Here is a 24,366-nt window from a genome sequence, read left to right on the forward strand (position 1 = left end):
GAAGATTGCTTTGAAACTTAATAGAGAAAATTAAACTTGCAGAGAACCCCTATGACTCCTCTCCTATTTCCCCCCTTCTTAATTCTTCTTATTCTTATTCTTGTTATTATCTACCTCTTTTGTTTTATATGTTATTGCTATATGACGCTTGTCTGATGTCTGGAGAAGAAGTCTTTCAAATCGCACCGCGCCGTTTGCGTAAACTTTTCCCAAGTGTCAATAAAGATTCATTTGGAAAAAAAACAAAAAACAAAAAAAAAAACTTTCAAACCTCGCAAACACTTCCGGTTTCCGGGGACGTCAAAACACCCCGACGTCAGAATCACGTGATCACGTTAATTCGACGCCAACCCCGCCTCCAACACGCCGCCTTCTCGCACACGCACACGCTGTGACGCGCACGTGGTGATCGTGTAGGTGGGCGTCGATGCGACGCTACAGTTGCGTGCGAACCACCGTCAAACGCAAGGAGAGGAGTGAACCTCCGCTGCTGCACGTCGAACCCACCCCCTTTTCATTTTTGTTTGGTTCATTTATTCCCAGTATTATTTTATAAATTGTTTTGTCTATAAGTAAGTCTGACAACCGGACAGCGCCCGCGATGCGCTGTTCAATAAAGCTGTAAAAGAAACCCCACACAACAACAACAACAACAACAACAACAACAACAACAACAACAACAACAACAACAACAAAAACACGAACCGAAGGGAACCAATCGGATCAGGGAGGGCCGTGACGTCACCCCGCTGCTAAGTGGGTTTGTTTGGGTTCCGGCCACAACAAAACATGGACGACCTGCAGCGCATCGACGTAAGGCGCCGCCGACGACGCCGCCGCCGCCGCCGTCGTCTCCGTTATTTTGTTCGGTCAAAAGAAATGAACGACGCGTGCATGCGTTCGTGTCGGGGGGAAAAAAAAACGCAGAGGCGCTTGTCTCCGGCGCGTTTCGAGGTTATTTCGAGCGTCGTCACCAGCGGCGGATGACATTGACGGTCAACGGAACGGAGCGGAGCGTGTGTTGATGGGGAGCGAGTGGTCGCTCATCGGTTTCGTTGGAATGTTGTCGCTCACTGCGCGTCTCTGTGCATGCAAATGTTGAATTATTGAAGAAAAAACGTAATTTGAATGTCACAATTCACAAATTATATATATATATATATATATATATAATGCTGCAATCCACAAATATTGTGATCTTTAAATGCAATAAAGGCACATAAATGTGTCTCTATTGTGTGCGTGTCTACATACTACAGTCCACGTATCTGTCAAGATTTTTAAATGGAAAAACAACAGAAACATGAATATAATTCTCATCGATAAATAAATACTACAGTCTGCATATCTGTGTTAGTATTTTTTAAATGCGATGAAGCAGAAAGATGCATTTATTTTTCCACCCGCAAATAAATAATGTGTCGCTTGTGTTGTGTACACCTGGGTCATTGTATTTATTAATCTTTTTCCCCTTGTGGAATTTAATCTATTATGCACATTGGCGAACCGTGACACAGAATCCCCCTCCTCGTGAGACGATCCATCTAAGTCCCTGCTTATGTGTGTTTTTCCTGTTGTCCGTGCCAGGCCGTCCCCAGCGCCGGGCTGTTGTAACCCAAGGGGCTGAGCGGAGGTTGCCGGAGCCGGCCGCCATGGAGGCTCATTTCGGCAACGTTGTGTTCAGCTCCGTCTTTGACTCGGGGAACCTGGCCCGGGTGGAGAAGGAGGAGAAGGGGAGCTCGTCCGCCTCCGTCGACGCACTCTCCACTGTCCTCTCCGCGCCCCACCTCGCTGCGCCGGACTACGAGTTCAACGTATGGACGAAGCCCGATTGTGCTGGGACCGCGCACGAAAACGGAAATAGGTAAATTGGCGGTACGCATGTGTTTGTACACACGTGTTGATTTGCAGAAATGCGGCGAGCGCTGTTCCACGACTCGTGTTTTGTTTTTCAGGTCGTGGTTTTACTTCAGTGTGTTTGGAGTCATGCCTGGGAAGACGCTGAAGATCAACGTGATGAACATGAACAAACAGAGCAAGCTCTACAGCCAAGGCATGGCTCCCCTTGTGCGCACCCTGCCCGGAAAAACCCGCTGGGAAAGAGTCCACGACAGACCCACCTTCGATGTAAGTGTGATCGAGGGGGCCGCTGTTGATGTATTTGCATTGTTCCAGATTCTACACTCCAGGGCAACCACAGCCACATTACATTACATTAGAATAGATTAGTTTCAACTAGTTGTCATTGCACAGAGTATAAGTACCGAGGCAACAAAATGCATTTCACCATCCTAGTAACTAGACATAGCTAGGAGCAGTGGATTCAAGATTTCAAGATTTTCAAGATTTTTATTTGTCACATACATATTTTTATTTGTCACATACATATACTGCCATGTAGCACCAGGGGAGCAGTTAGGGGGTTAAGTGTCTTGCTCAAGGACCCATCAGCACGCTCCCAGGAGGAGCTGGGGATTGAACCGGCAATCTTCTGATGACTAGACGACCCGCTCCACCTCCTGAGCAGCTGCCCCCAGTCACATCAATGTCGAAGGAGACACTCGTCAATGTGCATGCACATTCAGACAACTTAATTTCGATGAAGACACAGATTATTTTTATGTAAGTTAAAACACTAGCGAGCTAATGAATTAACATTCAGACCAGACTTTTTTTTTTCTGAACATTTTATTGATTGTTATCTGCCAGGATGAAATGGATAGATGTGAGGATTTCACCAAAAAGTACACAAATCCTACCTACTGCCACCTGACGTAGAATTTGTTTTGGACCTTTAAGTTGAAGTTTCCCTCCCCTTCAGATGGTGGATAACCAGTTCACCATGTCGTTTACCCACCGGCTGCTGGAGGTGCGAGGGGCGACGACCTACTTCTCCTTCTGCTACCCCTTCTCCTACAGCGAGAACCAGGAGATGCTGCAGCGGCTCGACCGCAGCTACATCAACGGCGCTCAACTCAGCCCCAGCAGGTAGATCAGTGTGCACCTCAACATCCTTAAAAGGGCCGCTTCGCTGTCTTTCACAAATTGTTCGTAACGGTGATATCACATGTTATTCAAAACCGCCGTATATCCGTAAGCGTAACGTTGGCTACAGTAGGTTGTCAGTTGCAAGTGGCGCAACTTCCCGTTTGTAGTCTCTTGCGTTAGCGGGGTTGGAGTGGGGCCGAACCAGCTGATTAGCGGAAGTTAAAAGAGTTGAAAAAACATGAGAAAAATGCGTGGTTGCCAACCATTTCCTTCTTCGGTATCACGTATAAAGACAATATTTAACATTTACCTTTTTCAAAAAGGGGATTTCATGTTTTGTATTTGCCCCATTGGACTACATTAGAGCACAGTGAGAAGCTGCAGCGGAGTACTCATCTTCTCAATAGTAAAGGGTTCCACTATAAACAGTTATGAATGATGAGAACCTACATTTGAATAAGGCCTGCGTTGAAAAATGACGAACGTATGCTTTAAGGAAATATCGTTAATTGTCGAAATACTGTTCCGCTCTTTTTTCTTTTTTTTTTTTTTTTTTTAATCTCCAGTTCTCTTCCAGTGTTGGTCTCTCTGTTATCTTCCTGTTGTTATTTCTGACACCGACCCTCCTCCCTCTCTTGGCCAGCGCCCCGGAGAGCGTGTACTACCACAGAGAGCTGCTCTGCCACTCTCTGGACCGCAACAGGGTCGACCTCCTGACCGTGACCAACTGCAGCGGGATGCAGGAGGAGCGGGAGCCTCGTCTGCCCAAACTGTTCCCCGACACCAACACCCCGCGCCCACACCGCTTCAGCAGCAAACAGGTAATGCTAGAGGGGCATGCGGTCACGATTATCGATAATCCATCCGGCTCTAGCTCCGTGTGGGCCTCTCTCTCTCTCTCTCTCTCTCTCTCTCTCTCTCTCTCTCTCTCTCTCTCTCTCTCGCTCTCTCTCTCTCTCCCTCTCTCCCCCCCCCCCCCCCCCCCCCCCTCTCTCGGCCTCTCAAAGCTTAAACAAAGCCCCGGCCCAGGAATGCTTTTAGCGACACTGGTTTTAAAAAATGCCGCGGTTGGCGCTGACCCCCGCTGAATCCCCCCCCCCCTTATATGCACTTCAGGTGTTTTTCCTCAGCAGCCGAGTGCACCCCGGGGAGACCCCATCATCGTTTGTTTTCAACGGCTTCCTTGGCTTCATCCTGAGGAAGGACGACCCGCGTGCTCACGCTCTTCGAAACATGTTTGTTTTCAAGCTCATTCCCATGCTCAACCCAGACGGAGTGATTCGTGGACACTACAGGTAACCCTAATGCAAGATTTGTATTAATTGGTGTAATACTATAGATAATAATAACCTATTTGATAATAATAATAACTTTTCAGTTACTGATCGAGGTTACTTTCCTATTATCTTTCCCAAAATTTGATAAAGCACCATAACACCTTCACCTTAATCCATAGGATAGTCTGTGTTGGGTGCATTCCACGACCAAGTCCCAGAATTCCTTTTTGAAACTGCAACGTTTTGTCTTGTTTACCTTTGTCAGATTCTTACTCGTTCGTGTTCCCGCTCATTGGAGGTGGTTGTAATAATTTTTTCTTGTCGTGAAAACGGCGGACCCCGCACCAACAGTGATAACAGCGTATTAAGCAAATCCATAACGGACATTGAATGGCTGTTTCTTAAAGAGCAGAGTTTCTGTTCGAATAAATTGGTGCCAGTCAACGTGTCCTGGAAGATTTCAGTTTCCCGGACAAATGGGAGAGATTCCAGTCAAATTTTAATCAGTGTTTATTGAGCTCAAAAACAACAGAGAGGCAGGCTATATCAAGAATGAATTCATAAAGGCATGTAGATGTATAATATTTTTTTATTGAATATTTAAAATAAAAGAAATCCTGTCAGTTAACACATTTTATAAATAAAAGGAACAGATCTGAAGATTTTTTTTTTATCTAAACTATCGAGTATTTGATTTTGACACAGAGGAAAAAAATATACCGATAAATATCGTGATTGTTTTATCACCCAGCACTTATTCAAATTGTGCTTGGGGGGAATTATTTTCACCGGACATTATGACCGGAGAGATTTAAATATGTCGGACTTGAATAAAGTCTCAAATGTGGGATTTTTAAGAACAAGATAATCTCACTGATTACCACTTTAAATTGTAATTGCAAAATTTATTTAACATCATTACAATCACACCCTAACTAATATATCTAGACAGGATGTGTTTCAAAACAGGTGATCATCTATCACTTGAGCCAACGAGCAGACGACTCAAGTTTTTCTGCCATCTTAAACTTGGAACATCAAAAGCTGAAATTCAATTGAAGGAAACTTCACGTTCACTCATAGTGCATCTTGCATCGGCCGTGCTCTGAAAATATAAACAACTGGAAATGTACAGTCGTGTTTTATTGGTGTGATCACTGCCTCAGGGAATTATGCGTTGGGCAAAAAACTCTCCCTCTCTCTCTGTCTGTCTCTCTCTCCCTCTCTCTCTGTTTCTGTCTCTCTCTGTCCCCCTCTCTCTGTTTCTGTCACTCTCCCTCTCTCAGGACGGATTCCAGGGGCGTGAACCTAAACAGGCAGTACATGAATCCCAGCCCTGAGCTACACCCTTCCATCTATGCCGCAAAAGCCTTGCTGCTCTACCACCACACACACAACCGCCTGCGGAGCGCCCACTCCAACACACACCCCGGTGGCGTGCCACACTCCCCCCCGGCCCCCCTCGGCACCAAGGCTCCGAATCAGCCCCACACATCACCCCTCACCGCCCTGGAGGTCAGCCTGAACCAACGAAACGCAGAGAAGGACGCGCACCAGGTCCCGACGGAGTTTCCCATGGTGATGGAGGAGAACGTCTGGGCCTCCACGGATATGGGCAAGGGCAACGAGAACAATCTGCCAAGTTTGACGATGGCCGATGTTACCGTGGAGGTGTCGCCCCCGCAAGAGGAGGAGGAGGAGGAGGAGGAGGAGGAGGATACAGTCCCAGCCCACGAAGGGGGAGTGGCCTATTACATTGACTTGCACGGCCACGCCTCTAAACGTGGATGCTTCATGTATGGGAACAGCCTTCCTGATGAGGGCGAGCAGGTGAGGAAAATATTTGTTTGTGTTTTCATCCCTTTTTCTTTATACTGTTACATTGCTGAGAAAGATTGAAAATGTCTTGGTTTGTTAAAATGTCTTAATGTTATTATTAGTATATCATAGCATCATATAGTATATAGAATATTTTAATGTATGAGGTCTTATGACTTATGTATGAGGCTTCAACATAAACATTTTATCACATTGTATTTATCCATATATTTTTTTTAAATCAAAATTAGTCAAGTTGTTCTGCATCAGAGTGAACATTTCTGATGTTATAAAACCCTAAGACTACTTCTGAACCTAATACTTACACATATACACAACATACTGTATCTCCTGTGCTCCGCCTCCATACTCCGCAGGTGGAGAACCTGCTGTATCCGAAGCTCATCGCCATGAACTCTGCACATTTTGATTTCTTGGGCTGCAACTTCTCAGAGAAGAACATGTACGCCAGAGACAAGCGGGACGGGCAGTCCAAGGAGGGCAGCGGGCGGGTTGCCATGCACAAGGCCATCGGGCTTCTGCACAGGTCAGAGACCAGAGGAGACGCATTCACTACATGTAATGGTGTTTTTCCCCACGTGTCTTCAGCTTTGTCATAGCTCTGGTTTTGTCTTAATGCAGATAACATCAGAATCTAGCTTTAGTTTCATTACAGAACATAATATTGGTCTTATTAATATTGTGTTTTGGAGTAAATTGCTTCTGTTCATTTTCAGCTGATCAGCTCATTACATTTTTGGTATTAACTAGCTGTTGTGACACTCTACAACTGAGAAAATGTCTGACAGTTGCAATAAAAACAACAAAACACAAGCACAATAGATTCATCAAACTTTGTTGAAAAAACCCTGTCCCGATAACAGAATAAATCATATGAGGTAATATAGAATCAAAACAAGCCATTGCTCAAATGTAAAATGTACTGGATCTGGACCTGTTGTCCGGCTAAAAAAACTGGGTGTGACAACTTAAGTTGTTGATAACATTTTTAAATCATTATTTGAAATAAACTTAGCACAGGTCCCGTATTATCCGCTTTTTTAGTCGTCTTTGTCTAATAATGCTTGTGCCCCCCTCCACACTCAGTTACACTCTGGAGTGCAACTACAACACCGGCAGAGCGATGAACAGCATTCCACCCGCCTGCCACGACAACGGACGAGCGACGCCTCCACCGCCTCCATCCTTCCCCCCCAAATATACCCCGGAGATATTTGAGCAGGTGGGAGCCTTGTCACAGTTTGCTGCTAAAATATTCACTTCTGGTCTTGTTTGGAGATGATATATACTAGTGCATACCCATTCAAAATGTAAGACTTTCGAAGACATTTGAATGGCACAGTTGAACAAAATGCCAATGATTCTGCCCTTAGCATGGCCGTTCAAGACACTCTTTGTGAAATATTTTTAAATATTTGTATTTCACAGTAATTTTATCAGGGTTCTTACCAGGTTCTTGAGGCGCTTGAATTTAGTCCTCAGAAATGTAAGTATTGGAAGTACCTTGAAAATAGCCCCTTTTGTGCTGAAGTGCTTTTAAAAGTCCTTGAAAAAACGCAATCATTGAAAACCTGTGATATTCCCTCTGGTTTTGTTATTCAAATCGTAACATTATTCTTCCAGAATCGCTTTTACGACATGGATGATGCCAGGCATCCCCTGTAAATTTAATGCAGCATGGTTGGAAATAGACACTTAATACTGGATGACAATGATATATACAGTGGTACTTGGACTTACGAGTTGAATTCGTTCCGTGACAGAGCTCTTAATTCAATCTGCTCGTATAGCAAATCTATTTTCCCCATTGAAATTAATTGAAATGCCATTAATCCATTCCAGCCCCCAAAAAAACATCCCAATTTTTTTTTGTTACGTGTTTTTAAGTAAGAAAAATGTATTTATAAATAACAAATAGTGTATAAAAATATAAAACATACATAATTAAACATAATTGAAGAGAATGTGTATATCATTTTTGCCTTCTCGCAGATGATGATGATGACCCTCTGTCACGCTATCTCCTGCGAGCTGCTTCTCCGTCAACCACACCAACAGCAGATTCTCCATCTTTTCATGGACAGCGGTCCACAGCTTAGACATTATTTTAACGCCCTTGGCTGGCGTAATACCCTTTATCGTCTCCTTCTGCTTCAGTATGGTACATATCGTAGAAGAAGTACGCTCGTACTGCCTCGCCAATTCCATCACAGGCACACCTCGCTCATGTTTTTCTGTTATTTTGCACCTTCAGTCAATGGACATCATCCGCTTCTTCCTCTCAGCACTTACTTTTTTCGGACCCATGGTTTCGAAAAAAAAAAATTGGCAAAATAACTGCACAAATTGCGAGCACAAAATCCAAAACAAACAAAACAAAGACATGCTTCCATGCTCAGGTAACCACATGAAGTGAAGGAGTGAGACGTGGGATGCTTCCCGCATTCGCTCTCCAAGCCAACTAGGGGCGGCGTACCTGAACCTCGCTCCTCGTAACTCAAATTTTTGCTTGCAAATCAATACAAAAAAATAGACGGAACCATGGCTCGTAACTCGGAAAACTCGTATGTTGGTGTGCTCGTAACTCAAGGTACAACTGTATATATATATATTGTGGCAGTTTCGCCTACTACGCACCCAAGTGGCGTGTTCAGGGCCCTCCAGCACAGAAAGACAGAAGACCGGGTTGTAGAAAACACAAGTTTATTGTGGAGAGGGTGCTTGATAGAACAAGCCCCAGAGCAGATGGACACAGGTCATGACAAGAGCTCGTCTCTCCTGTGTGTGTGTGTGTGTGGGGATGGTGGTTTTACCTGCTGCTCGTTAGACCAACCTACGAGCAACAGGTATCCAGCCACTCTGATCCTGGGTGTGTGTGTGTGTGTGTGTGTGTGTGTGTATATATATATATATATATACATACTGTATATATATTTTTTAGGGGTGTCACGATTTGAAATCGAATTCCATCGAAATTCGCGTTGATTTCGAACTTTAGAATCACAAGCAGGTTCGTGATTCTTCCCATATTTTTGTGGGTATTATTGTTCCACATGGCCCCCTTTTTGTAGGGGGGTCAATATCCACCTGTAAACAAATGTGGCGTGCGCTGGGCGGTGCGGGCCCCTTCGCGCGGTCAACTCCGGCTCGGAGGAGCGGGGGGGTCTAATTTTGGTCTTTTTCAAATTGGAATTGACAGTCCATTTATGCTATTTAAAGGCAAACAAGAGATGTTAAAGTCCCTGTCTAATGAATTCAGTGATTTGTCTCTAACCACATTATCCATCTTAGAAGGTAATTGCTGAAAACATGTGAAAAGACTGAACAATGTAGTATTGAATTGCGGAGTTAGACCATTAAACTGTTTCTCACCATTTTTGTGGTCCGGAGTCTTTGGGCGGGGCTAAATCATGACTCAGTTACAAAGATGGATCATACTTTGCCTGGACCCGCCCCCAACACAATACAGTGGGGTAAAAAAGTATTTAGTCAGCCACCAATTGTGTAAGTTCTCCCACTTAAAAAGATAAGAGAGGCCTGTAATTTTCATCATAGGTATACCTCAACTATGAGAGACAAAATGAGAAAAAAAAATCCAGAAAATCACATTGTCTGATTTTTAAAGAATTTATTTGCAAATTATGGTGGAAAATAAGTATTTGGTCAATAACAAAAGTTCAACTCAATACTTTGTTATATACCCTTTGTTTGCAATGACAGAGGTCAAACATTTTCTGTAAGTCTTCACAAGGTTTTCACACACTGTTGCTGGTATTTTGGCCCATTCCTCCATGCAGATCTCCTCTAGAGCAGTGATGTTTTGGGGCTGTTGCTGGGCAACACAGACTTTCAACTCCCTCCAAAGATTTTCTATGGGGTTGAGATGTGGAGACTGGCTAGGCCACTCCAGGACCTTGAAATGCTTCTTACGAAGCCACTCCTTCGTTGCCCGGGCGGTGTGTTTGGGATCATTGTCATGCTGAAAGACCCAGCACGTTTCATCTTCAATGCCCTTGCTGATGGAAGGAGGTTTTCACTCAAAATCTCACGATACATGGCCCCATTCATTCTTTCCTTTACACGGATCAGTCGTCCTGGTCCCTTTGCAGAAAAACAGCCCCAAAGCATGATGTTTCCACCCCCATGCTTCACAGTAGGTATGGTGTTCTTTGGATGCAACTCAGCTTTCTTTCTCCTCCAAACACGACAAGTTGAGTTTTTACCAAAAAGTTCTATTTTGGTTTCATCTGACCATATGACATTCTCCCAATCCTCTTCTGGATCATCCAAATGCTCTCTAGCAAACTTCAGACCGGCCTGGACATGTACTGGCTTAAGCAGGGGGACACGTCTGGCACTGCAGGATTTGAGTCCCTGGCGGCATAGTGTGTTACTGATGGTAGCCTTTGTTACTTTGGTCCCAGCTCTCTGCAGGTCATTCACTAGGTCCCCCCGTGTGCTTCTGGGATGTTTGCTCACCGTTCTTGTGATCATTTTGACCCCACGGGGTGAGATCTTGCGTGGAGCCCCAGATCGAGGGAGATTATCAGTGGTCTTGTATGTCTTCCATTTTCTAATAATTGCTCCCACAGTTGATTTCTTCACAACAAGCTGCTTACCTATTGCAGATTCAGTCTTCCCAGCCTGGTGCAGGTCTACAATTTTGTTTCTGGTGTCCTTTGACAGCTCTTTGGTCTTGGCCATAGTGGAGTTTGGAGTGTGACTGTTTGAGGTTGTGGACAGGTGTCTTTTATACTGATAACGAGTTCAAACAGGTGCCATTAATACAGGTAAGGAGTGGAGGACAGAGGAGCCTCTTAAAGAAAAAGTTACAGGTCTGTGAAAGCCAGAAATCTTGCTTGTTTGTAGGTGACCAAATACTTATTTTACCGAGGAATTTACCAATTAATTCATTAAAAATCCTACAATGTGATTTCCTGGATTCCTTTCCCCCATTTTGTCTCTCATAGTTGAGGTATACCTATGATGAAAATTACAGGCCTCTCTCATCTTTTTAAGTGGGAGAACTTGCACAATTGGTGGCTGACTAAATACTTTTTTGCCCCACTGTATAAACACCAGGTTGGACCGTCGGAAACGGAGCATCAGTGGTGAAACAAGCGAAGTTAACAACCCGGAGTTTGGGATAAAACGCTGTTTTGGGAATAAACATCTGGAGTAAAAGGTGTCTCCACGGAGACGGTGAACTCATGCCAAGTCTTTGCACCGATGCAGTGGGTGCCTCCGGGTGCAACGTGATGAAAGGTCCTGTGAATTGGAATGACAGATCCCACCTTGGCCGGCGCGTGTGGGGGCTCGTGTGCACCACCACCACCTTTGCCCGGTCCGTCAGGCATATATTTACTCATGTATATATTTATATTTAAATTTTTTATGTATTTATTGCGTTGACATTTCACTGCATATATGTATGACCTGTATGTATATGTATGTGACAGATAACCTCTTGAATCTTGAATCTTTGTTTATTTATTTCAGGATTTATTTCAAAGGCATATTTATTTAAAATGTTTTTGTTTATTTATTTTCTTTGTGCACGCAAGTGAATGAGCTTTGTCTGTGCGTCGCTTTGTGCTCTGCTGCTCCATCTGTCTCTCGCCGGCACGGGGGATGAGGACCGGGACCGCACTGCTGGACTGACCCTTTCCCCATCTATTCCAGAATTATCATGGCATGTGTGAAAAGGTGCAGGACGGATGTGTTATTGAATGTAGCTGCATGTAATATACACTCACCGGCCACTTTTTTAGGTACACCTTGCTAGTACCGGGTTGGACTCCCTTTTGCCTTCAGAACTGCCTTAATTCTTTGTGGCATAGATTCAACAAGGTGTTGGAAACATTCCTCACAGATTTTGGTCCATATTGACATGATAGCATCACGCAGTTTCTGCAGATTTGTTGGCTGCACATCCATGATGCGAATCTCCCATTCCACCACATCCCAAAGGTGCTCTATTGCATTGAGATGTGGTGACTGTGGAAGCCAGTGGAGTACAGTGAACTCATTGTCATGTTCAAGAAACCAGTTTGGGATGATTTGAGCTTTGTGACATGGTGCATTATCCTGCTCTAAGTAGCCATCAGAAGATGGGTACACTGCTCATAAAGGGATGGACATGGTCAGCAACAATACTCAGGTATGTTGTGGCGATTAAACAATGCTCAATTGGTACTAAATGGTGCAAAGTGTGCCAAGAAAATATTCCCCACACTATTACACCACCCCCACCAGCCTGAACCGTTGATACAAGGCAGGATGTATCCATGCTTTCATGTTGTTACGCCAAATTCTGACCCTACCATCTGAATGTCGCAGCTCAAATTGAGACTCATCAGACCAGGCAACGTTTTTCACATCTTCTATTGTCCATCTTTGGTGAGCCTGTGCGAATTGTAGCCTCAGTTTCCTGTTCTTAGCTGACAGGAGTGGCACCCGGTGTGGTCTTCTGCTGCTGTAGCCCATCTGCTTCAAGGTTCCGAGTGTTGTGCGTTCAGAGATGGTATTCTGCGTACCTTGGTTGTAACGAGTGGTTATTTGAGTTACTGTTGCCTTTCTATCGTCTCGAACCAGTCTGCCCATTCTCCTCTGACCTCTGACATCAACAATGCATTTTTGTCCACACAACTGCCGCTCACTGGATTTTTTCTCTTTTTCGGACCATTCTCTGTAAACCCACATACATACATACATACATACATACATACACGTGTGTGTGTGTGTGTGTGTGTGTGTGTGTGTGTGTGTGTGTGTGTGTGTGTGTGTGTGTGTGTGTGTGTGTGTGTGTGTGTGTGTGTGTGTGTGTGTGTGTGTGTGTGTGTGTGTTTATATATATCTATATATATATATATATATAATATTAGACATAAGATATAATAATATAAATGATGAGACTAAGATTATATTATATTTTAATTTTAATTTAAATAAAGATCACATTGAAAATTGATTGGTTTGCCTAAAAAATAGTGGCTAAAAAAGTATTTGAAAGTCCTTGAATTTAATTTTGTAATGCCATAATGAACTCTGATGAATGCAATTTTTTATTCTTTTATACTGGAGCTGTTCAAATGGACACCTGCACCTCCTTGGTTATGATATCCATAGTACTAATCGTTGTGTGTTTCTCTTGTGTGTAATATTTGATGAATGCACCAATAATCACCCCCCAAAATATCTTCAAATGATCGATATCAAGGTATTTGGTCAAAAATAATGTGATTTTGACTTATCCCTGTATACCCATACTGTCCATATGTATAAGTATACATGTACGCAGAGGCATAGTCATATACTAACAGCCAATGCTGTTTACGCCAGAGAAGGTTAATTGTCCTTATAATTTTATTTTGATTTATTCATTAAATCAAAGTCACTGATGTGTTTTCTAGGTGGGCCGTGCCGTAGCAGTCTCGGCGCTGGACATGGCAGAGTGTAACCCTTGGCCACGGTTGGTGCTGTCGGAGCACAGCTGCCTGGCCAACCTGCGTGCCTGGATCCTCAAACACGTCCGCAACACCAAGGGACTGAACACGCACGTTGGGGCCCACACCCCCCTGCGGCTGCACCACAGCGGCAGCAAGGCATCACCGCCAAAGAGCTTCAATAAGTGAGTGGATTGAAAAAACACACATGTACATTTTCAAAGATATACACTAAGGCTATCGTGCCGACAGTGAAAACAGCTGTTGATACAGTATATTTATTATTATATTTGTGCAAAATAGATACTGTCAATGTAACATGACAGGATAAATACAAAAAAAGAAAATCATCCAATGTGCAGGTGGTTGAAAAAAATAAACTCTAATGGCTTGTAAGTTTAGGTACAGTTTTGACAATACCAAATAGAAGACAAAATTAAATTAAGAACGAACAACCAAACAAAGCTGTCATGAGAGTAAAGCATTAACCAATACATCAGATTTCCACTAAATTAATTTAAATAAGAAAAAATTTCAAACATTTCTTAAAAACAACTTGATAGAGGAATAACAATTTATTAGTTCGTAGTTAGTATTTAGAAATGATTGAGATGGTAAACAATTCAACATAATAATAACTTGGATTTATATAGCGCCTTTCAAGAACCCAAAGACACTTTACGATGGAAAAACAAAAAACAAACATGGCAGGGTAGATAATAAAACAAGACAGGGTAGAAAATTAAAAAAGATAAATAACAGGGAAAAAAAAAAGGGTCAGGGGCAGTAGGCCTCGTTGAAGAGGTAGGTTTTTAGCAGGCTTTTCAAAATAGGATAAACATAATTGAGCTTGCCAGTTCCCAAATTCAGTGCGGCCAACATTTTATATGAACAACAAACACTGTCCTTGTTCATGTGGCTAAGAGGTTTTGTTTTCCTGCAGCTCTCTGTCCGGCTCCATCTCGGAGAACACACTGAGCCGCGTGCGCTCCAACAGCCACGGCGTCGCCGCACAGACGTCCGCCCCGAAGATTCACACTTCCCCCAGCTTCACCTTCGGCTGCGCCCCCCTGCCGCGCACGCACTCACACCTCAACGTGCACGCCAATGCCCGGGGCGGCAACAAGGCCCCCGCACCCGTTAGAGGTAAGACGATCAGCCCCCGGTGTCACACGCGCTCTCCCATATCTTCCATTGATATGCCGGCACACTCAACGCTCACCTTTCTCTTTGTCTTTCTCTCTGTTACAGTTGTTTACATGTTTTGCGCTTTGTTCTGATTGGCTGTCGTGTTGCCGCAGGTTGATCTAAACGTCCTCCCCGGCTTTGACGAGTCGGATTTAGAAACGCTAAGAATTTGGTTTTAATGACCTGGGTGTTGTCTCCCTCCTGTAACCTAAGCCCGATCCTCCCCCACCCCCCGCCCGTATGGCTTCAGCATGATCAGCACGGTCCCAGCACCTCTTCCAATTCTGTCTGTGTGTGAATGAGCTGCTGTGGAAGTGTGCCCTGCAGTGGGACATGGACCCAAAAGGAAACTTCAGCTATGGCTCACAGGGGTTATAGTGAGGTCCAGGTGATGAATCTACATCATGATATAAGGACTTGTCATACTGCGATAGACTATTTTGGAGCCTAATAAAAAAAATTATACATTTAAAAAAAGAAAGTCTGGAATTTTAGGGGGGATTTTATTTGAAAATCGTTTTCATCTAATATAAAGGAACGAGTTGAGAGAGTCCACTCTAATGAGAATCACTGCCTTAAAGATCATCTTGCAGATTGACACCACCAATAAATAAAAGTGTTGGGGAAATATTGTAGCAATTCGATGATAAAATATTTTCATTTTATTTTACTAAGAATTACAGCTGGACTTATTTTTGTAATGCAATTAGCCAAGCCCACCTAAAAATCTGATATTACCCACGAACTTGACAGAGCTAGTGATACAGTGAAAGGCGAGTAGTAGAAAAAGAAAAGGCGGGGCGGCGGGGCGGCGGGGCGGTCTTTGAGAAAGACAAGTGTTATTTTAGAGTTTGTTTTATTTCCGTTTGTTTCCTGCTTGTAAGAAACAAAAAAACAAACATAACTAAGAGACGGTTCCACTCCGTCACACTGAGATACTGTCTTTAAGAAAAAGACAAAAAAATGTATATTGTTAAAGCTAGAGTCACAGTACTTCACCATCCTAAATAGCAGTGAAACTGACTGACTTGCCAACCGGCTATAGCACCATGCTACTGTCAGACTGTGTTTGCTCTGTGTGACGTCACCAACAGAGATGTTGAAAAGAAATGCCTTTTTTTGCAACATCTTGCTGCCTGTAAAAACAGAAATGTTGTTTTTTTTTTTACTTTTTTTTTTTTCAAACCATCTTCTCCTTCAGCCCAAGATTGTAAATTAATTAAAAATGTTTACCTGATAATTGCTCTTTAACATGGCATTTTAAAGGTAGCAGATATCAGATGGTTAAAGACTTCAAGAACTCAAGTCTGCAATTCCATGATTTAAACTTGTGATGAAGGGCAACTTCAACCGGCAGCCGCTTTGTGTGAATGCGTATGCTCCTTGCATGATTCTTAGCCGTGTGTGTGTGTGTATGTTTGTGTGTTTGTGTGTTTGTGTGTGTGTGTGTGTGTGTGTGTGTGTGTGTGTGTGTGTGTGTGTGTGTGTGTGTGTGTGTGTGTGTGTGTGTGTGTGTCCCTGTAGACGCTAAGGCTCAGGAGAAGAGACGCCCCCCCGGCCACAACCACCGCCCCGTCCTGCGGTCTCCTAGCAACAGCCACGCGCCTGGCCGCCCCCCACCCTCACCCCCCTCCTCCACCTCTTCTTCCTCCTCCTCCTCCTCTTCCTCCTCCTTGGTGTGCGCGGCGGGCTCCTGCCCCCTCCCAGCATCCGTCAGTATGGCAGGTCTGTACTCCCTTCAGCCCCCAAGCCTCTCCGCCCTGCTCCCCTCCTTGCAGGCCTTGCCCCGGCCTGAGCTGATCACCAAACTGAGCCCCCTGCTCCACCCAGGCCTCCCACCCCCACAAGCGACAAACTTAACAGCTAGGCCGACTGAATAGATTCGATAGACGTGTGTGCGTGCGTGTGTGTGTGATTCGTCTGAGCTGAGTCAGTGTTTTATTGGTGGGGGTGACCACAGAAAACCAAAAACAGTGCTTGCCAGAAATTACTATTTGAGAGTCTCTGTGGGTTTTTCTGCGATCAGACTTGGTGCAGGTGTGGGAACTTTCCCCTGTTAGCTGTGTGAAATTAATTAAAAGGAACAGAAGGACTCGTGGAACCCAAATCTGTCGTGTTTTTGTAGCTGTTGGGGCCCTCATTGGTGTTAGAGACCTGTCTTCGGCTATTTTACATTCCTATTTATTTTCATTTAATTTTCTGTTGGCCTTTCAACAGATCTATGCCGATCACATATCCGCAGTGTTAAAAAAAAAAAGAAAAACAAAATTGCTGTTTTATTTGCTCCTGTCAGAGTATTATCAAAGACATTATTAATGATAATGTTCTTCAGACAGACGGTGCAGATTTTGTGTGTTTAAGAGGTAGACACTGGGTTTTCAAGCTTGTGTCCAGTAGAGCAGTGTTGGAATCCTAATAATACAATAAATGCATAGGGCAAGACATAATATATTGAAGGAATAAGCTCGTAACAACCCTTCTATTATTTTTTTAGCCAAGTTATAAGCTAAACAGAGTTACTGCTGAGTAACCCTTGGAGTATTTTAGGCAGGAAAGTAAGCTTCCATTCCCACCCAATATGGGCTTTTTTTGCGTCTATATATATATATATATAGTATATTTTGTGTTTCTGATAAGATCAGTGTTATCTAAAAAATGGGTATCTTTCCCTTTGCCGTGTTGAACTTGACTGAATAAATTATGTATTTAATTCTCTTTTGGAGAAAAGTGTTAGTCGAAAACAGACTTGGCTTTTCTTTTATTTACAGTACCACAGTTGAAATCAAGGACACGGTTGCAGGTTTCACAGAGTGGATGGAAAAATGATCCCTTTCCTCAATATATTTCCCCACTCCTTTTAGAGACTGAAGGTCGTGCTTTTATTTTGAAGGGCGTTGATGTTATTGAACTTATTAAGCGTATGTTTGATTTGTTATTATAGGTTTTTTTTCCCGTCGCTGTAGAGGCTGTGACACTGAAATCTCTCAGTTCAGACAATAAATGACGAGAGAATTTCATTGTCATATTGATGTTCATATACAGTAAAAGGACGAGAAAAACCATTATTGAGATTCTAAAGCAGGAAGACTGAATTGAAGGAGACAAGACCACTAGTTAATTTATTAGATGTTGGACTAATTTGACCAAGTTATCTTTGACGACTACTTGAGATTTATATTTAACTTTTAATGTTCTCACTGCCTTTATTTATTTATAGCTATATATTCTTTTTTTTGGGGGGGGGGGGGGGGTTTCCCAGTCTTAGAAGGTGTAAATAATGCAGTTTTTGTATCTACAACTCCATGACACGGCTGAATGGGTCATCTTAATTAATTCATGATATGTTGTTCATCATATATTCAATTGTCAATATTCAATGTTCATTTAAGTCCCATTTGAAGACATTCCCCAAGTATGTAGTAGGTTAAAGATGGTTGTCCCAGTGGAAATGTGTGTATTTATCTGGGATCGTTGGGTCCGTGCGTCAGTGTCACTCTAATCCAGCTCCTGTGCTCTCGTTTATGTACTCGTGTGACATTTGGCCAATTACAGCAACGTGATTGACCTTAGAAATGGTAGTCTGGGGATTGTGGTTTTGATTTGAAGATACGATAAGGTGTTCTTTAAATGAGTACAACGGTAGTCTAGATTAACGACACAACATGAAGTATATTATAAGTGACTTCTTTGAGTGAGTCTTCGAAGGCCTTTCTCGGCGGTGGCTGCTGTTTATTTGTTGTTTATTTGTTGGTGCTTGTCGGTGCTTGTCGGTGCTTGTCGGTGAAGCGACGGTGTGTGCCTTACTCTGAGCTATACTGTAGGGGCTTCTTTCTCTGCTGGAACAATGTGACCTGAAGGTGACAGCTGCCTTTCCCCTGCCCCCTCACCCCCGTCCTGTCCTCGCAACACAGAGATCTGTCATAGACGGAAAGGATGGGGACTGTGACCGAAAGTTCCTTTCCATTTGAGTGTGTTGAATTCTATTAAAGGAAAGTTTTGCCGTTTTTTTCTTCAAACCCGGCCTCGCTAAAATGTTGGTTCCCATCATTTAAAACTGTTCATAGCACAAAGCTGCGGATTGATTGATCTGAGTGAGAAACTTAGCACTCTGCTGCAGCTTAAACACAGTCCAATGGGGCAAACATTTAGTAAAACATGAAAAATCTCCCCTTCGAAATGAATACTTAATTAATACCAATTGCCATAGTACATCTAGAGCCTCGCGTTGGTTCCAGAGAGGAGGAAGCGGCACACATCATGTTTCTAGTCTCTGATGTGTTTTCTTTTTCTGTTCTTCCTCGTTTGTATTTTTTTGCAAGAGTGAATATAACCCTGAAAAACTTGAAAAAATGCAGGGTGGACAATCTTCTTCTTTTTTCGCTCCCTCTAACATAAAACCGATGGTATTGTGGGTTTCCCATTTTTTATGGCTAAAAACTAACCGCATTAAATCGCAGTGAGAACCTGCAGCAGAGTGGAAAGTTTCTTAGAGTTAGAAATGATGGGAACCAACATTTTAGTGGGGCCTGGGTTGGTAAAAATGGCAAAGTTATCCTTTATGTTCAAGGCTACTAAAGAATACTCCAATATTGCATCATGTGTGCAACTGTGTGAGCTTCCAGCTGGCAACCAATATACAGTACAAAAATATGAACACCTCAGCCTTCATCTCCACTTGCACTGTGATTTCTTAAAAAAAAAAAATGCTGTTTTTTGTTTTTTTTCGATGTGCTGTGTCAGGATTGTGTTTTAGTGTATTTTCCCAATTCTGACTGAGAGGAGAAACGGCAGTAAACAATTGTGGAGTTCAACGTGGTGCTAACCCCCTTTCCCAGACTATACGTTCTATACTGTGTAACACCGTCCTTCAAGTGTTCTGCTGTCTTTTGCGATCTCTGTTTGATTTCTGTAATAAAATCTATCCCTTTGTGGAGAAACGATTCATGTGTGAGACCTCTACTCTCTGTCGACTATATTGTCTGTTTGTGTTTTTGTTCCATCCCAACTAGTGTGTTTCAATCGCATCCAAAATGTCTTTTTTTCTCTATTTGTTTCCCACCGAAATAGCTTGTTTGTTGAGGGCAATGGAAAAGTACTTCTAAGATTCTATTCAAAGATCTGGGAACCTATTGCTCAAGCGGCTGATGTGCCGAATAGCCTGGCTAAAGTGGAGAATCATAGCACGTGACCGTGGAAGAAGGAAGGCGGAGGACGTCTCCATTTCATTGGGTGGGCGCTGAATAACGTATGTCATTCCTCTGCCATCCCCGCTTTCTCCCGTCTTCTCCCTTTTCTCCATCTGTGCAAACCTCCTTCCCCCCGGCAGAACTGAGCTGCCCAGACTTCCAGGCTGCCGGTCCCAGTTCGGCTTGCGGCACCAGGAGGGCCTTACCGGTGCGCGCCGGGAGAGGGGGGCGGAGCCTCGCATTCACGCATCACCCTGCCGATGGAAACGCGCAGGTTAGACAAAGCCCTTCGCCTTCAGATATTTGTGATGCATTGTAATTCGTCGCGCTGAATAGACGCTCGCTTTATTTGTTCGTTATTTTCAAACGGCGTCGGATGATTCCAGGTTCGGAAAAGTAAAAAACGCCGTTTCCGTGTTTTTGCTAAAGCCACACTGGATCCATCTGATTTCGCTCAATCCACGCGGTGGACTCGAAATCCTGGGGTGGGGTTTTTTTTTTCACTTTGTTGAACCTGGGTTTTCCACACCTTGCCTTCAAAGCTCGGCTGCTTCTAGACATTGCTTCGACCCTGGATGTTTTAACATTTGTGCCAAAGAGAAGCCAGAATTCCGCAGGTGGAGCCACTCTGAGGTCTAGACACATGAGAGAAAGATAGTCGGACCTTTTTCCGTCAGACAGCGTAGACTTTGGTTCAGGTAAAAACTACAGTAAGCTGCCTAAGATGGTTAGGTGGACCCAGTGTTTTCTCTTTGCTTTATTGATTTTCTGTTCTTGCTGTTTATTAATTTCTTTATATGTTAAAGAGTTCTGTGAAACATTTATTCATAAGGAGCAATATCTAAATAACCTTGTAAGTACTGGTTCTGTTCTTTCTCACTGTCATCTCTCTGTCCGCCCTAGACTGGTAAAACCAAGGGACCCGATCACATCCTTTCCTCCATCGAGTTCAGCAAGTGAGTATAAGGCTGGGAACTTTGACCCGCGTGGTAAAGAGAGAACGTTTAAACAAAATGGACGGAGTGGTCTGTTTGATAGACGCGGAGAGGAAATTAGAATCAATTGTGGTCAGGGGGAAAAAAGCCCGTGGTCGGTGACATTTGAGCCGATACGGGTCTTGGTCCCTTTCTGATGCCTATTGAACACGTACGTAATAACCTTCACTGTTCCCTGCACAGGTGTGAGCTCCTAGCCCGGGGCAGCCGCATCCCAATACGCAAGGCGGGGTCGACTGAAACTCCGCCCTCCTGCACTAAAAATTCCCCCCCTGCGAGCAATAACCCAACGTCTCCCAGAAACAAGGACGAGTCGGCCACCTTGAGGGTGTGGAGGCTCCTGAAACCCGGCCTCCGCAGGCATCTGTCCTTATCAGGCAAGACGAGAGCTAAGATAAGGGAGGAGAGGGTGTGTGTGAGAGAGAGACCAAGGCACATTTTGATCATGGTAGATTCCACACAGATTCCATTTTTTTCCCTTTTATAAGAGCCGAAGATCCCACAAAAAAATCATGCCTTTTTATGCTTACCTCTATTGTTGTACCTGTATGAAGCCGAGGCTGAGAAACTCAATGTGCACTCTATACCGTGAAAAAGATGGAAAATAAACAGTGATTACATCTTTAATGTGAATTTAGCTTGGGAATAAAAGATTTGTGGGTCTTGGATTGATGATCACAAAGGGACTTCTTGCCAAATGTATTAGTTACCGAGTTACATTTAATGTGAAGTCACTATACAAAATGTAATCGCTTTTCATTGTGATGGTTTATGCCTACACTGTTGGCATTTACACGTTTATGAAATCTGATATAGAAGCATTGTTTGTCCATTACTTACTGTATTTCATGACCACTATTAACGACAATCAACCAAGTCATGACAAATTCTTATGTACTTTTTTTTGTCCACTCTGCAGGGGTATCAGGGATGGAGAGTCCAGTGCAGCTCGCCTCGAAAGCTCTGATGAAAAGCACTGACAGGAGTTTTCTCTATAAAGGAAATGTCACCGAGGCCGAACTGCAGCCCGACCAGCTGCAGCAGGTGAAAACATAAAAATGACCCAAAAACAGCATCCATCCATAGATTGTAACTGTGTCAAATATGTAAAGTGACTTAAAGTTGACTGGGCTGTGTCTTGCCTTCCCAGGTTGAGGCAGCTCCAATGAGCTCGCTGTCTGAGACTGCGTGACAGCACCACTCCGTGGAGAAATCTAGGACTTGCAGCTTGTCCTCCTGAAGCGTATAGTTTTCAGCATGTCTCTGGGCCATGTACCATGAGGAAAAACTATAATGGTGTGATCAAAACTGTTTTCAACTAGGATGTATTACTTACTTATGCTAGAAAGACCAGGACAGGACAGTGGCATCATGAACAGCAAAACAGGGGCACTATGCATTGGCAATGCAATATATATTTAAAAAAAACTTGTCAAGGGGCTTCCTGCGCTTTTTTTATTTTTGTATTATTCAGCAGTGCTGTAATATATACTTTTGATTCTTTCGTTAAGTGTCGACACCCAGGAGAGACCCAAAAACTATCCGTTTTATACCGGTTGTCACAGGAGGAGCTAGGCGTCAAGTGCCTTTCTCAAGCACACACCTGCCGTTGAAGACATCAGTATCCCAACCCACGTCCTTATGGAATTTGGGACTTTCTGGTCACATTCTGTACCCTCATGCTTTGAAGACCAATTTTTACTTTTTGTTGGTGCCCTTTTTGTTACTGTCCTGTCCTTGTTTCTTCTTAAAGGCACTCTTACCTGCACTGTTTTGCACTGTTTACTACCTATTATTCCAGACAGCCACTTCTATACAAGTGACTGGCTTTGATTCATCCCAGTAAGCACAGTAGCACCTGCCTCTGGGAAAAAATAGTTTTTAGCCTTTTAAGAATGTGTGAAGTTGTATTTCCTGTACTCTATTCTATTGTGTCTCTATTGAGACTGCAAAAATCTGTATACCTCTATTTTCCCCATATCACATTGCTTTTGAGCGCTTTGCTCATCAACATGCTGATATAGCAAAAGCTGAGAATAACGACACAAATAAGTGTTTTATGTAAGGCCAATTTCTTGTCTATTAATATAATTGTGAGAAAATTACCCAGTGGTGTGATTTTGTCATGTTTACATACTGTGATTGTAACTGTGATAGTTAATATTTGAATTTCAAATAAACAAGTATTTTGGTGTCATTGCTGTTTCCATTTATCTTTTGGTACACTGTAAACCCTCAAACTTTTATAAATGTGGACTAATACAAATGAATCTCACTCTGGCATTTATTAGAAAAAACACTCCTGTACAAGTGAAACCATAAATGAAGTCATCGCTCAGACAAAAAGGGACAGTCGTCGATAGGGGAATGTTGTCTTCACGGCGGTGGCACTGGATCCGACCTCACACCTGTGGGCAGAAGGGAAGCACTGGGAATACTAGTTTTGCACAAAGTCAATCATGCTAGGGTGATGTTTTTTTTAAAAAAAGGAAGCTTACCTCTCCATTGATAGTGGGGCATGGTGGAGTACTCTAGTCCTGTTTCTTAGGGTTGTTGACAGCAACATAGTGGTATAACACAACCAGTAGGAACAATGACACGCCAAGCATGTTGGCAAATATGGCCAGCTGCACGTCGGTCACCATGCTGCAAAGAGGAGAGCACACTAAAATTTACCAACGAAAAACAAAAAACCTCAAATAATGGATGCCAATATTATTGTAACTAAATGTTCATATGGGTATTGGATCGGTATGTTATCAGTGCACCCCTACAGGCAACACAACCATTGCAGTGATGTACATCCCTAGTGGTAGAAGAAGCACTCAGATATTGAAGTAAAAGTACAAATACCTTAACACAGGATCATTCTAGCTATAGTATCACATTGCCACTTCTATTTAAATAAAAATATACTTAAATTAGCGTTAAGTAAAATCACTTGTCATGTTCAGCGCCCTGGTATAATAACCTATAATTGAACTACTGTACCTTTTTGGTATTGTTTTGGTGAATTTTGCATTTCATATCAGGTTATCTTCATCTATAATCACCCATTAGGCTAACACTGTATAGCTAGCCAAGTGTTCCATGTTTCTGGAATGCAACGACGAGAAAACCCCAAAACAGAACGCGTTGTAAAAGCGTAAAGAACAAAACCACCCGAGTGTAAAAACACAGCATGAAACTGACAAATAGTCAAACGTACGTTGTTGTTGTTGAAGGTTTGACGATGGAGGTTTTCCTCGGCGCGGACAGTTTTTCAGCTGCACGGCAAAGAACAACACACTTCCGCTTCCGTTTGCGGCGGAGGCCACGTCATTTTACCACGGCCACGGAAATGCATAGAATCCATTCCATAGAGACATTATTATTATTATTATTATTATTATTATTATTATTATTATTATTATTATTATTATTATTATTATTATTAATGTAAAGAGGA

General features: G+C 43.1%; 2 protein-coding genes across 3 annotated transcripts; one reads left to right on the forward strand and one right to left on the reverse strand.

The window, feature by feature from the left end:
* Nucleotides 1-789: 789 nt before the first annotated feature.
* Nucleotides 790-23,115, forward strand: agbl5 (AGBL carboxypeptidase 5). Of its 2 annotated transcripts, XM_080024175.1 has the most exons (17): nt 790-813; nt 1,588-1,864; nt 1,956-2,127; nt 2,822-2,988; nt 3,632-3,809; nt 4,105-4,283; nt 5,552-6,095; nt 6,461-6,630; nt 7,191-7,326; nt 13,517-13,734; nt 14,493-14,695; nt 16,262-16,462; nt 20,064-20,197; nt 20,827-20,879; nt 21,102-21,295; nt 21,838-21,962; nt 22,069-23,115. In XM_080024175.1, the coding sequence occupies exons 2-17, from the start codon at nt 1,653-1,655 to the stop codon at nt 22,108-22,110; spliced, it is 2,928 nt and encodes a 975-aa protein (XP_079880301.1). In that variant the 5' UTR covers nt 790-813; nt 1,588-1,652; the 3' UTR covers nt 22,111-23,115. The 2 variants fall into 2 exon arrangements, with proteins under 2 accessions (XP_079880301.1, XP_079880302.1); XM_080024176.1 differs by lacking the exon at nt 16,262-16,462.
* A 69-nt stretch (nt 23,116-23,184) lies between these two features.
* ost4 (oligosaccharyltransferase complex subunit 4 (non-catalytic)) lies at nt 23,185-24,202 on the reverse strand. Its single transcript, XM_080024178.1, has 3 exons — nt 24,127-24,202; nt 23,417-23,564; nt 23,185-23,326 (listed from the first exon to the last, which is right to left on the reverse strand). The coding sequence occupies exon 2, from the start codon at nt 23,561-23,563 to the stop codon at nt 23,450-23,452; it is 114 nt and encodes a 37-aa protein (XP_079880304.1). The 5' UTR covers nt 23,564; nt 24,127-24,202; the 3' UTR covers nt 23,185-23,326; nt 23,417-23,449.
* Nucleotides 24,203-24,366: the final 164 nt, after the last annotated feature.

This window comes from Zeus faber (genome assembly GCF_960531495.2).
Source record: "Zeus faber genome assembly, chromosome: 2".
NCBI lineage: Eukaryota > Metazoa > Chordata > Actinopteri > Zeiformes > Zeidae > Zeus > Zeus faber.

Bases quoted from the DNA above. Each gene is read 5' to 3' on its own strand.
- agbl5 (XM_080024175.1), top strand. From the start codon at position 1,653: ATGGAGGCTCATTTCGGCAACGTTGTGTTCAGCTCCGTCTTTGACTCG. The intron at 2,989-3,631 runs GTAGATCAGTGT...TCTCTTGGCCAG, and splicing joins GCTCAACTCAGCCCCAGCAG to CGCCCCGGAGAGCGTGTACT. The intron at 4,284-5,551 runs GTAACCCTAATG...TCCCTCTCTCAG, and splicing joins GTGATTCGTGGACACTACAG to GACGGATTCCAGGGGCGTGA.
- ost4 (XM_080024178.1), bottom strand. From the start codon at position 23,563: ATGGTGACCGACGTGCAGCTGGCCATATTTGCCAACATGCTTGGCGTG.